The sequence below is a fragment of the Megascapheus bottae genome, chromosome 16 (assembly GCF_031878675.1).
Source record: "Megascapheus bottae isolate mThoBot1 chromosome 16, mThoBot2.hap1, whole genome shotgun sequence".
In the NCBI taxonomy this organism is placed as follows: Eukaryota; Metazoa; Chordata; class Mammalia; order Rodentia; family Geomyidae; genus Megascapheus; species Megascapheus bottae.
The window spans coordinates 29,939,903-29,952,550 of NC_143524.1; the positions used below are offsets into that span (position 1 = coordinate 29,939,903).

General features: G+C 37.2%; 1 protein-coding gene across 2 annotated transcripts in view; it reads right to left on the bottom strand.

Annotated features, from left to right (window-relative positions):
* Nell1 (neural EGFL like 1) overlaps positions 1 to 12,648 on the bottom strand; it is a 761,263-nt gene that overhangs the window by 640,780 nt on the left and 107,835 nt on the right. For both annotated transcript variants that reach the window (XM_090347997.1, XM_090347996.1), the window contains exon 4: positions 3,570 to 3,740. In XM_090347997.1, the coding sequence (XP_090204123.1) occupies positions 3,570 to 3,740 (171 nt within the window). The remainder of the gene's footprint in view (positions 1 to 3,569; positions 3,741 to 12,648) is intronic.

The following is a 12,648-nucleotide window of genomic DNA, read 5'->3' on the forward strand; positions in this document are numbered from 1 at the left end:
GTTTCTCTGATCAAAGGAGCTAACAAAATTGTCTATGGCTATCCTAAAAAAATAATACCCATAAGCACATTACTTAGCTTACAGTGGATATTCAGTCTATGTAGGTCTCAGCTTCTATACCAATGCAACAGATTCCATTAACTGGATTCTACATTTCCGCAGACAAGTCCAAGGATCTGCAGTATAAACATGTGGAAAGAAAATGGTAGAAAGACACTAACATCTTCCCCTGAATCAGCTCTTGGTCAGGTTTCACAGCCAATGTCCGTAAACCCCACAGTTGTAATGGCAGAGAACACTCAAAATGAGCACTGCTGTCACGCAAACAGTAGCAGGCTTGCAGACAAATACTTGTTAAGTTCCTCTACTTTAAAAAGAGAAAAATAATGGCATGGGTATGGAATTGGAATATGGACTCTAGTCGGTAAGAGAATGAGAGGAGGAAAAGGAAATAAGGCAGCATAAATCTAAGGGCAAGAACTATTTTTAAAAGGAAAAGAATCTCATGGTATTATAAAATGCTCAGCTGAGGAAGTAAAAAAATAAGTCTTTGTGAAATTCACTCTGTGAGGGTGACCCAGAAAAGAAGTGGTAGATCAGTATTATGATGTATGAGATCGAGCTTCCACTGCTCCAAGGTTGGCTAAGAGAGGCTATGGGGAAACTTGTGAGCAAAGTAAGTTTATTCTGTGCCCCAGACACTACCATCTTTCCTTAATTCTTTCCTCTTCCTTTCAAGGGTTCTGCTTCAATTATTGAGTTTTCCAAGCCCTCACTCATAGAGCTCAGCGTCTTCACCACCTTCTTTTTCTTCTATCTAAACCAATGGTTTTAAAATTCCAGTCTAGGAATCAAGGAATAAATAAAAAACAAATGTATAAAAAACTACAAAAGTGATATTCACTGGACCCTATGTTGAAAATCAACTATACAACTTGTATGTAAGGACAGATGGGAAAAACTAAGAAAGAATGAGTAGGAAAGGGGTGGTGTTGTCCAAGAAGAAATGTACTCTTTACTTAAGTAACTGCGAATCCTCTGCTCATCATCTTTATAATAACAATAAATAAATATTTTCTAAATCCAGACAGCGCAAGACAAATGTTTCATATTCTCTTCTATGTAAGCTAAAAATAGCTGATCGCATAGAATCAGAAAGTGGAGCAGTGGTCACTGGAGGCTATAAAGAGGGGGTGAGAGGATTGAGAAAGGTTACTTAAATAATGAATAAGTAGGAAGGCTTTGACTTAATGTTCTGTAGCACCATCGGTTAACTATAGTCTGCAACTAAGAGTCTAAATGTTACCAACATGTACAAAAGATAAATGTTTGAAAGGAACTACCTTAATTTGACTGTTACTTACTGCACACACACACACATATATTGAATTGTTAAATTATACCCAGTAAATAAGTAAGTACAGTATGTGTCAATTATAAAATAAAAAATACCATATTCCCTGATAGGGAGTCGGATACAGTAGGTCAGAGGTGGGTTTGGTAACCTATATTGTTTATAAATTCCTGAAGAGCTTTCATGAATAGTCAGATTTGAGGACCACATTCCTAGAATTGTCCCAAAGCCACCAGAGATGTACAAAACTCATAGCAACAAGCACAAATATAGACTCATCATTATAGAACTACGTACTACATGTACTATTTTAGTGACCATTCTGATAACATGAAAGTCATGTGGACTATACTGTTAAATGCATTGGAAGGTGATGTCATTGTTTCTTCAATACGACTGTGCAAACTAAGAAATCTATGATGTCACTATAACGCTATATCTAATGGCACCACCATCTTATTGTTTAAATGTCATTATGTGCATAGTGAATAATTGTGCATTTGTATATTTGTTCCCATTCTAGCAATGAGGAAATTGAGAAATGAAGAAACTGCAAAGAAATTAAGCAGCCTAAATTCACACAGCTACAAGTAGCTGAGGATGGCAGGAAAGACCACTTTACAGAGACCAGAGAGGTCAGAGAGTCTGAGCAAGAAATGATAGTATAGTAACAATGTTCCTTTTCCTTTTTCTTCTCTTCTCCAAATAGAACAGTATCAAAAAATAACATAACTTCAGGAGGAAAGAAACACAACCATATACAGCAAGAAAACAAGAATGTCTGGGAATTTGGGGCATTATTAAACTAGGGAGTTGAGGCTTCTTTCTGGCCTGTGGGTCAGAAAGACAAAGCTATTCCTTCCTTCTGCAATCCCATTTGGGCAGCACAAAGGTGGAGAAGAGACCACTTGGATTTTAGAAAACTGACTTCAAGGTAAAAATGGAGAGTGAGGCTAAGGGCTTGCTTTATAACCAGGATGCCTAGCCAGGCCTGGAGGATAGAAAAGAGTTGGTGGTTTCTATGGAAACTGTCCAGACACATACTTCATATCTAGTTAAAGCCACATTACTTAAAGAGTCTAGAAAGCACCTTAAAGAAATGACTAGAATAGACAAAGATTTACATCAACATAAAAGACCATCCTTTGAGACTGACACTAATCTCTTGCCCTTTTAACAGGGATCTCAGAGCTGGACTGGTAAGCACATTTAAGAATCTCTCATCTGTAGTCTGTCACTGACTGACCTTGTAATACCACTCTTCTTTATGGGTTCTGAAAGGGAGGATGTCCCCAACACATTTGTTCTTTACCCTGGGCCCTCGGGTACAGGCTGATGGCAAAACAGTCCTTTTAGCTTTGATGACATCCTTAATGAAACCAACCATGCATGGGCACACAAAAAAATAAATCTCTATAATTACACTTGGATCACTATCGATAAGGACTTTCATTGGGTACTGGAGAAATCAAAATATTCCCTTGGCCATTGTTGTCCAGCTGTCCAACCACAAATGATCCAACAGAGACCAGGGGCCCCCACTTCCTGGCTCATCTGTCAGGAAATACACCCCCAATGTCAGACAAAGGGCCATCATCTCCTCACCACATCCCACAATGTCCTGTGTGAACTCAGACCTCACTGTAACTTACCATCCCTTGACAGGCAGGCAGTCTCTTTCCTTTGTTGAAAGTAGATGATATTAATTTCAAAAGATTCCAAGAAGAAACTCTTTAAGAAGGCTCCATTTAGAAAAAGTACTTAAGCAAAGTGCACTTGATGAAATAAAATCGAATTAGCCGCCTCGGTAGCATAGGCTTCTCAGATTCATTCTAAGAGGGAACTGGCTTATTCACTTCCAAGTGGAACGAACTCACCACAATATATCACAGTTAACTGCAGTCACAACTCCACAGAATTTCAGCCAGTGCCTAGAGTACACCAAGGTACAATTAATAGTCCCCAACCTGTAATCAACCTTTTGTACATTTGGTCTTAATCATGGGATACAGTCTCATCTTAATGAACTGTTTTCTTTATCCTATTACAATTCATCATTTCAGCACAGCTAATGGCCCATTTGGTAGGTGACATTATAATTGAGGTCTTTTGGTTTTGCTTCCTGGTAAGTCTTGAAGAGTGATTCCCCCCCCACCTCCTTCTCATTGCACACTGTCAATGTCAGAATCACTGAAGATCAAAGACAAAGACATACCTATTGCAGTCGATGTGGAGCAGGAGATGAGAGGCACTAATTGACAGTGAAACTTTGTGCCATTTTCCATCTGCCATTCGGTATGGAAGTGCCTCTGTCTTGGCCTTCCCGTTGTGTATATAGTGGTATCGAATCTCATCTCTCAGGCCGCTGCTCTCCAGTTCAAAATAGCTGTATGTAAAGGGGGGAAAAAAACCTGTTTTTATTTGAATTTAAAGTATCACATTTATCATCAATCCCCATTCCCTTTCTACTAGATTTCTCAGAATCTAAAATTAGCTAAGTACAACACAAAAGAACCATGACCCGAAATCAATTGTACTATAGGAGACCCTTGAGTCACTGAAATGGAGATCAATTGATCCACTGTGAGGCTAAAAATAAAAGAAGAAAAAGAAATAGTCACAAGCTAATTAGCAAAGCTCTGTGTTATGTCTCTTAACCACTTAAAAGGACAGTTCGGAATCCTCTTTCTGTTGTCTAAAAAAAAAAAAGCTATTCATGTGAATTTATTGATGTTTATTTTTAGCACTGCCATTTTCACTATTCTGAGAATTAATGAGAAATAAAAGTTACGTTGGGCATCAGGGAATGGAATAAATTGCAAGTGTGAAGAGATTCATTAAGTCTATTTTTCTTCTTTCCCCTGGACAAAAAATTGTAACTAGAAAATTCTTAGATGATGAATAAGGAAGAAAAGATTGAAACTACTCACATCTGAATCACTATTTCAAATATCATAGCATTTTTGTCTTTTCAAAAATGATCACTGTATTTTCCAGACCCTAAGAATTTGCTAATGTCACCATTAAAGTCTGACTTGAATCACAGAGTACAGAATATTTTTTGGAATACTTCTAGACACCTCCCAGGACTGGAAGTGTTTTTGAGGGGTGGCAGAAGGATTCCATCTCCTGTGTCTCCTCCGAAATATACCATTACCATTGTCATTAACATCAAGGCTCCCTCTGCCAGACAATGTCCAGGATGTCACATAAGCTATCATATTTCTCACCCGCCAAGGGTAAAAATTTAGAAACCAAAGATATTGTTGCCTTTTAAAACTTAAAAGTGTAAGGTCTAATTGTGGTAGCTCACATCTGTAATCCCAGCTATACAAGAGGGAAGGTAGGAGGATTATGATTTAAGACCAGCCCCCCCCCCGAAAAAAAACAAGATCCTCTTTAAATAAAAAAAAGTAACTAAAACAAAAATGAACTGGAGGTGGGACTCGAATCGTAGAATACCTGCCCAGCAAGGGTGAGACTTTGGATTAGAATCCCAGTACCACCAAAAAAAAAAAAAAAAAAAAAAAAAAAAAAAAACTAAAATAAAACGAAAATGGAGATTCATTGAGATGGGTGCAGAGAGGGAAAGTGGGAGAAAAGCCTAGGAAGGGGTATCAATGTCGAAAACGTAAATGTACCCAGTACCTGACGAATGTAACTGTAACCCCACTATACATCACCCCGACAATATTTTTAAACATTCATAAAATAGAGAATCAAGGATTTACATACCCAAGGCAAGATTTAAACCTAGATCTAAATTTGATGTTCTCATCACTTTTACACACTTTATCGGCACCAAAATACATCACCAAGTAGCATCGAGAATGATCTCAACTGGAATTAACCTCTAGCAATGCATTCACACAACAACTAAAACCAACTCTGTCTCAAGAGTACCTGTCTAGGTGACCAGTTTAATTCCTCAGTTTAGAAAGACCTTCTCTTCCCCTCTAATACACTAATTAGTGTCACCTTCTAGTATATAATCTAAAATACAAAATACATCTTCTATCAGGACTAAAATGAATGCATGGTGAGACTCAGCTTCTATTATGCATGACTCCCAAATCTCACATTAGAAAACAAATGAATATTTCCTGCTCATCTTTTATAAGGATTCTACCCAGAGCAATCTGAGGAAGTAGAACATCAAGACCAGCACTTGATCCAACTCATTTGCACCAGTAGAAAGAATCAGGCCTAGATCAAAGAGATTGTTTATCCCATAACAACCAGCTCCTGGGCTCTGGGTACATGCTTATTAGTAATAATTAATATAATGCATATTTTATAAGATCATGAAAGCAAAAAATTCCTTAACATTAATTTTAAGTTAATTTTCCAATTTTCTTTTCTGAGAAGAATTTCTAACATGAGAGGAATCAAAATATCACAGAACTTAAAAGTCAAGGATTTTTTCAAATTACCTGGCCATTCATTAACTCATTCAGTATGCCTCTACTGAACACAGAGATAAGAGTGAAGGAAAGAAAAAAATGACTTAAAATACAGGTCCTTGAGATGTATTGCGCTAAAAAAAAGTAACAAGTGACCTAAGAGAAACAAAGGAGGAAAGGGATCAATTATCATTGATTGAGTGACTGCCATTTGCCAGGACAAATCAAGTTCTTTCACAAGTACCATCCCTATGATTTTCTTTAAAGTGGATGCTACCACTTCTATTTTATAGATTGGGTTTATATACAATCAAAGACATTAAATGGTTTACCCAAGATCACACAACTCCTATAGAAAGCCACCATGATCTTATATTTGAAACTTTATCAGTGTCTATATATCCTGAGAAATTTCTCAATTACTTTTAGCTTAGGAGAAAGAACATGACCTTGAAAGGACTTTAATCAATGACAATTAGGAATACTCATACATAGAGACCCACGAGGGGAACCATTAAGAAGGTAGGTAAATACATTGAACCAGATTCAGTCATTATTCCTGAGGTTATGGCCTCATTGAGCAAGTGTTTAATGCATTACAAGTAGATCATGTAAAAATCACTTTATAAATCACTAAGGTAAGTGATTACCTTGTCGTCACTGCAAATACACAGCCATGAGGAAAGAAATCCTACCCTAATGTCACACAGTGAATGATTATGTCTTTTGGGTAATTTCCTGACAGTATTGTATACATACTCAAAAAAGAAAACACTGTACGTCCAATAACTTGCATGAAATGCAAGATGATATGTTTTTACAAAAGAAGTGTCAGATAACTGATGAAGTGTTCAAGGGGATGTCAAAAAAGTCTGGATGTGTAAGTGACATCTGTACAAAATTGTTTCATGAAAACGGAGTAGGGAGTAGGTCAGAATTCCATACAGTAATTCTGTGAAGATGCAAGGCACAGTCCTAACAGAAACTCCAAAGATGTAAGAATTGACCTGATAAGCTTTGGTTATAGCCTAGAGGGAAAAGTCTCATGATTTGTAGTAAAGTCCTATGACACAGTTGGGTATTAGAGGTAGGATATGAAGTGTCCTCTCAAAAGGATTCTGTGTTTAAAGCTTGGTCCCTATTGAGTGATTGATTTCTGAATGCTCTGACCTAATCAACAGATTAATCACTTGATGGATTTACAATAAAAGGACACTTAAGGAAATTTTACATAGTGGGAACAAGTAAGTTCTTAGTGGCAGGCCTTAGGAAGATATGTCATCTCTTTCTTTCTTTCTTTCTTTCTTTCTTTCTTTCTTTCTTTCTTTCTTTCTTCCTCTCTCTCTCTCTCTCTCTCTCTCTCTCTCTCTCTCTCTCTCTCTCTTTCTTTCTTTCTTTCTCTTTCTTCTTTCATTTTTATTTTTTGTACCAGTCCTAGGGCTAGAAATCAGGGCCTAAGCACTGTCCTTGGGCTTTCTCAAGGCTACCACAAAGGCCACAGCACCACTTCTGGTTTTTTTTTTTAATGTATGTGGTACTAAGGAATCAAACCCAGATCTTTGTGCATGCTAGACATGCACTCTACCACTAGGCCAAACTTCCAGCCCCCCATTTCCTTCTTTCTATGCGTCTTTACTTCTAAGACACCTTCAGATATGAACGCCCCTCTGTCACACACCCCCTCCTCTATTCTGCTCACCCCAGATCTATAGAAACAAAGCCAGCCAAATATGGACTGAAACTATATGTCCCCATCTTAGCTAGGAGTGTGCCCTAGTGGTAGAGTGAAGCCTTGAATTCAATTCCTCAGTACCACATGCACAGAAAAAAGCCAGAAGTAGTAACCCTTCTATCAATTACAATAAAAAAATATATGAAAAAAAAAGCCAGAAGTAGTGTTGTGGCTAAGTGGTAGAGCGCTAGCCTTGAGCAAGCCAAAGGACAGTACCCAGGCCCTGAATTGAAGCTCCAGAACAAAAATTAAAAGAAACAAATCCATCTTCTGTTTTATGCTGTTACTCCCAGGTAATTAATTGCTCATAGTGATGGAAAAAAATATACCTTGTTTATAGTAGCATCAGGATTCCTGATCCCACTCAGGACCTGAATCAGAATCTACATTTCAGTCAGACCCCCTGATGGCTCCATGAACACATTAACGTTTAAGAAGCCCTGCAGTAGACTACAGCAGGTGCTGTTTCATTTCCTGGCCAGCTGGTTGTGATGGGAACAGAAGTTTGGTGCTACAGGGAGTTTTGGTGCTGGCAGGGAGTGGGAGGATATGGGAAATGGTCATAGGAAGTGCCTAATGAACAATATATCTCTGTACAATTACAGCTCCTTACTCTTCAAACCCTGAGTTGGGGTCTTCCTGGAAGTCTGGAGAGGAAGGGAATGGAAACTTTCTCACTAATGTATCTATTATATATTTATATATAATATGTAACATAAAATAATGCTTAAGAAACTATATTATCTAAATTATATACATATTGAACATATTCTGAGAGATCCTTCTCCCCTAAGCCTGTGACTTCAATACATCATTGCCATTTCAATGAACTGCTATGGCCCCCCTGAAATTCTGCTCATCTTGCAAACATCTAAAAAGAACCATGCTATTCCCTCCCATTTTTAATTTATTTTTCAGAACAAGCATTTTCTTTTATATTCTTGTCTCCCACCTAGATTATCAGTTCCTACTAGAAATGGTTTCAGCTTTAGTCCTCTTGCTACATCCACCTATTGGTCACCACGGTATACACATGGTCAAATGAGCCTCTTTACATTTAACTACAGCATTAAGAAATAAAGGCACTTGTGCCAACATGGTCTACCACAAAAAGCAACACCATTACCACCTGCTTTGCCCCAGGCTATGCACAACTATGAAAGCTTCCTAATGTTCACACTGACTTTCTCATCAACTAAAACCAAACTTCATCCATACTTCTATGAAGACAACTTTCTCACTCTCTGTTTTCACCACTGAATTTTGTAAACCCAAGTCTTTGATTAAGTATTGGGCAGATTCTACTCTATAATAATATCACCCATTGGAAGACTTGTATATACTGCATATTTATTTGGGAGACATACCAAACAATGTTAAAGTGACTATGTAAGGATGAAAGTTTTGCTTTGCTTCTTTATGTAGTATAAAATAAAAATGGTTAATTTTAAGTTCATCTTAGCATCTACCAAAAACATCATGAGCTAGGATATGATAAAGACACATCGCCACACTATTCATAATTGCGAAGGTCGTACCTTTATACGATAAAATTCTACTCACCATTGGAAACAATAAAATAATGTAATTTTGAGAGAAATGAAAGGAACTAGAACAACTCATGTTCCGTAAGGTAAGCCAAGCTCAGAGAAACAAACATCACGTTCTCTCTAATACATGGAAATCATATCTAAAATGCACTGGGATATGTTAAATTATACAGGATTCTAGACTTGCAAACACAGTGAGGCCAAAGGAAGATACACATAGAAGAGAAACACAAAGGCCCACTGCCTCCATGCGTCTTCATATTTATATAAAATAATATTCCATATCTTAGATCTCATTTCATATTGAAATGAAAAACACTTCTTTTTTATTTTTATTTTTTTAATTTAATTTTATTATCGGAGTGCTGTATAGATGCGTTACAGTTAGATTCATAAGGTAGTGAATATTTTTTTAGTTTTTGATGATTCTGTCTTCTTTACCTTATGTATGGTGTATCCACGTGTATATCATCAGAAGGGTTGCAGGGAGAATACAAAATTGGAGGCAAAAAGAATGAAAAGTGCAGCAGAGGAGCTGAGGGGACATTGATAGGAGTGAATTATACAGCTCCTGGTAGGGAGGTAGGAGGGAGGGATTGGGAAAGGAGGGAATGAAGACACTGCACAAAAGGAAATGTATGCATAATCTGATTCTTGTAATTGTAATCACTCTGTTCACCACCTCCATAATAACAATTAACTAAATTAATTTACAAAAGGAAAAGTAAAATAAATGTTAAAATTTTAAAAATACAAATAATGGTAAATAATAACCAGAGGCCAGGAATTTCTAAGACAAAGTACCATTTTCTACTATATCATCTAGATCAAATTTATATTGCTTATCTAGAGAAACACATGACACCACTTGCTCAAGAGTTAGTGCTACATCTACTTACCCTCAGTCTCTGATCCCTGTGTGGCCTGAACAAACAATTGCTTTGTGGAAATTTGATGCGAGGTCAAGGCAAAATGGACTTGGGACAAAAGGCCCTGTGACTAGATTGTCAGGATAGAGGAAAAAAAAAAAAACAAGGCTCTAAGCTACTTATCTGCTCTCTACACACATAGAGAGAGCACCTGGATGGGACAATTGCTCAAATCATTTTTATAAATCCCCAAGGTGATTAAAAATCAATAGTCTCTCAGAATTCATACAATATGGTAGGACCTCGATAAAGTTAACTGTATAAATGACAGCAATAAATAAAAGTAAATAGTTAGCTAGCAATTATGCAATAATACCTAAGGGTTATCAAGTAGTTATCAATATCAGAATTGCTTTTCATTTTTTACATTTCACAGCAAGATAACCACCACCACAAATCCATATTATGTATTTATTACTTTCTATTACAATATTTCCATAGCACTGGCTATGGGATGAATATTATTCTACAAATATTTATTCCTTTAATCTGTAAAATAACCATAAAATTTACCGACTAGTGCCACCCCTCTTTCATAAAAGACAGCACTAAAAACAGACTGGTTATATCATTTGCCCCAAAGCACATGGGTAGTAGAACAATAGAGGATCCAGCCCAGAACAATCCAGTTCTAAGGTTCATACTTTATTAACTTTACATACAATGTTGTATGACCAGCGCAAGCCCATCCTTTCTACCACTACCTCATTTTGCAGATAAGAAATTAAAGACCAACAATAGCTCAATAGCCATTTGCATGTAGCCATGTAGGATGATACTAATTGAAATGATCTCCAGGATATGGAAACGAGTTGATCTTTGTGGTTGTTTTTTTTAATGAACCATGTGAAGTTATTTCTTTTCTCTTTTTTCCCCCTAATGGTTTATACCCTATTTTTACTGTATCTGACTTTGGTACTTGATGTATTGTGCATACATTTATTTGTTTATTTGAATTAAGGAAGAGAAGGGGAAAAGCAAGACAAAGAATGATGCAATGTAATAGAGATACACACAGGGCAACATGTTGGAGATGAACTCTACAATTTGGAAAGGGATGGGGGAAGACAAAGGTGGAAAAAAACATGGGAAGGGGTAACAATGTTCAAGAAGTAGTATACTCACTACCTTACAAATGTAATTGGAACCCCTCTATATATCACCCTGACAATAAAATAAATTTAAAAAAAGAAATTAAAGATTAGAAGCTTATAAAGCTATGGGTAGTAGGATTATGACTTGAATGGTGGTTTGTTAAAACAATAAGGAAAGTGCTTCTGGAAGCATAATTTCATTATTTAAGACTATGTCAAGGGGAGCCAAAAAAATAGAATGGAAGAAAGACAGCCTCTTCAACAAGTTGTGCTGGCAGAACTGGTTAAGCACCTGCAGAAAACTAAAGTTGGATCCTTCTTTGTCACCCTGAACTAGAATTAACTCCAAATGGATCAAAGACCTGGAGGTAAAAGCTGATACACTGAAAACTTTACAAGAAGGAATAGGAGATACACTAGGCCTCCTTGGCACAGGTCAAAACTTTCTTACTAAGGACCAAGAATCACAACAAATCAGAGAAAGGCTAGATAAGTGGGACTGCATTAAACTGCAGAGCTTTTGTATGGCAAAGGACATAGCTAGTAAATTAGTTAGGAAGCCTACAGAGTGGGAGAAGATCTTCACCAACCATACAGCAGACAAAGGCCTCATATCTAAAATATTGAATCACTCCAAAACTAATCTCCAAAGTAACAACCGTCCCATTAAAAAATGAGCCAAAGACTTAAAGAGAGTCTTCTCTGAAGAAGAAACAAAAATGGCCTATAGACACATGAAGAAATGCTCAACATCTCTGGTCATAAAAGAAATGCAAATCAAAACAACACTAAGATTCCACCTCACTCCAGTTAGAATGGCCAGGATCAGGAAAACTAATAACAACAGATGCTGGAGGGGATGTGGCCAGGAGGGATCACTACTACACTGTTGGTGGGAGGGCAAACTCATTCAACCACTATGGAAAGCAGTATGGCAGTTCCTCAAAAGGCTAAACATAGAGCTCCCCTGTGACCCAGCAATTCCACTACTTGGCATTTACCTAACCATCCAGAAACTAGGGCATACTAAATCCACCAGCACAACAATGTTCATTGCAGCATTATTCACCATAGCAAAGATATGGAACCAACCTAGATGTCCCTCAATTGATGAATGGATCAACAAGATGTGGTATTTGTACACAATGGAATTTTATGCTGCTGTCAGAAAAAACGGTATCGCCCCATTTGTTAGGAAATGGAAAGACTTAGAAAAGATCATATTAAGTGAAGTAAGCCAGACTCAAAGGAACTTAGGCTCAGTGGTTTCCCTCATATGTCATAATCAGTAGAAACCTTGGGCTCTCCTAGCAATAGAGCAAAACCTTGATACAAAAGGCCATATAGTATGAAGCTCATTGAAAGGACCTCTAGGATATTGAAACAAAAGCCATATAATGAATAATTGTTGTCCTTAATGTATCATGTTATCTCTCATCTCTTTTGCTGTCCCTTGGTTATCTCATATTGTTACAGTATCTCACTTTGTTATCTGATATATTGGATATATTTGTATTTGGTTATTTGAAATTGGATAGGGAAGGGAGGAAAATCAAGATGGGGGGGTGGGAGGAGGGCAATCGGGA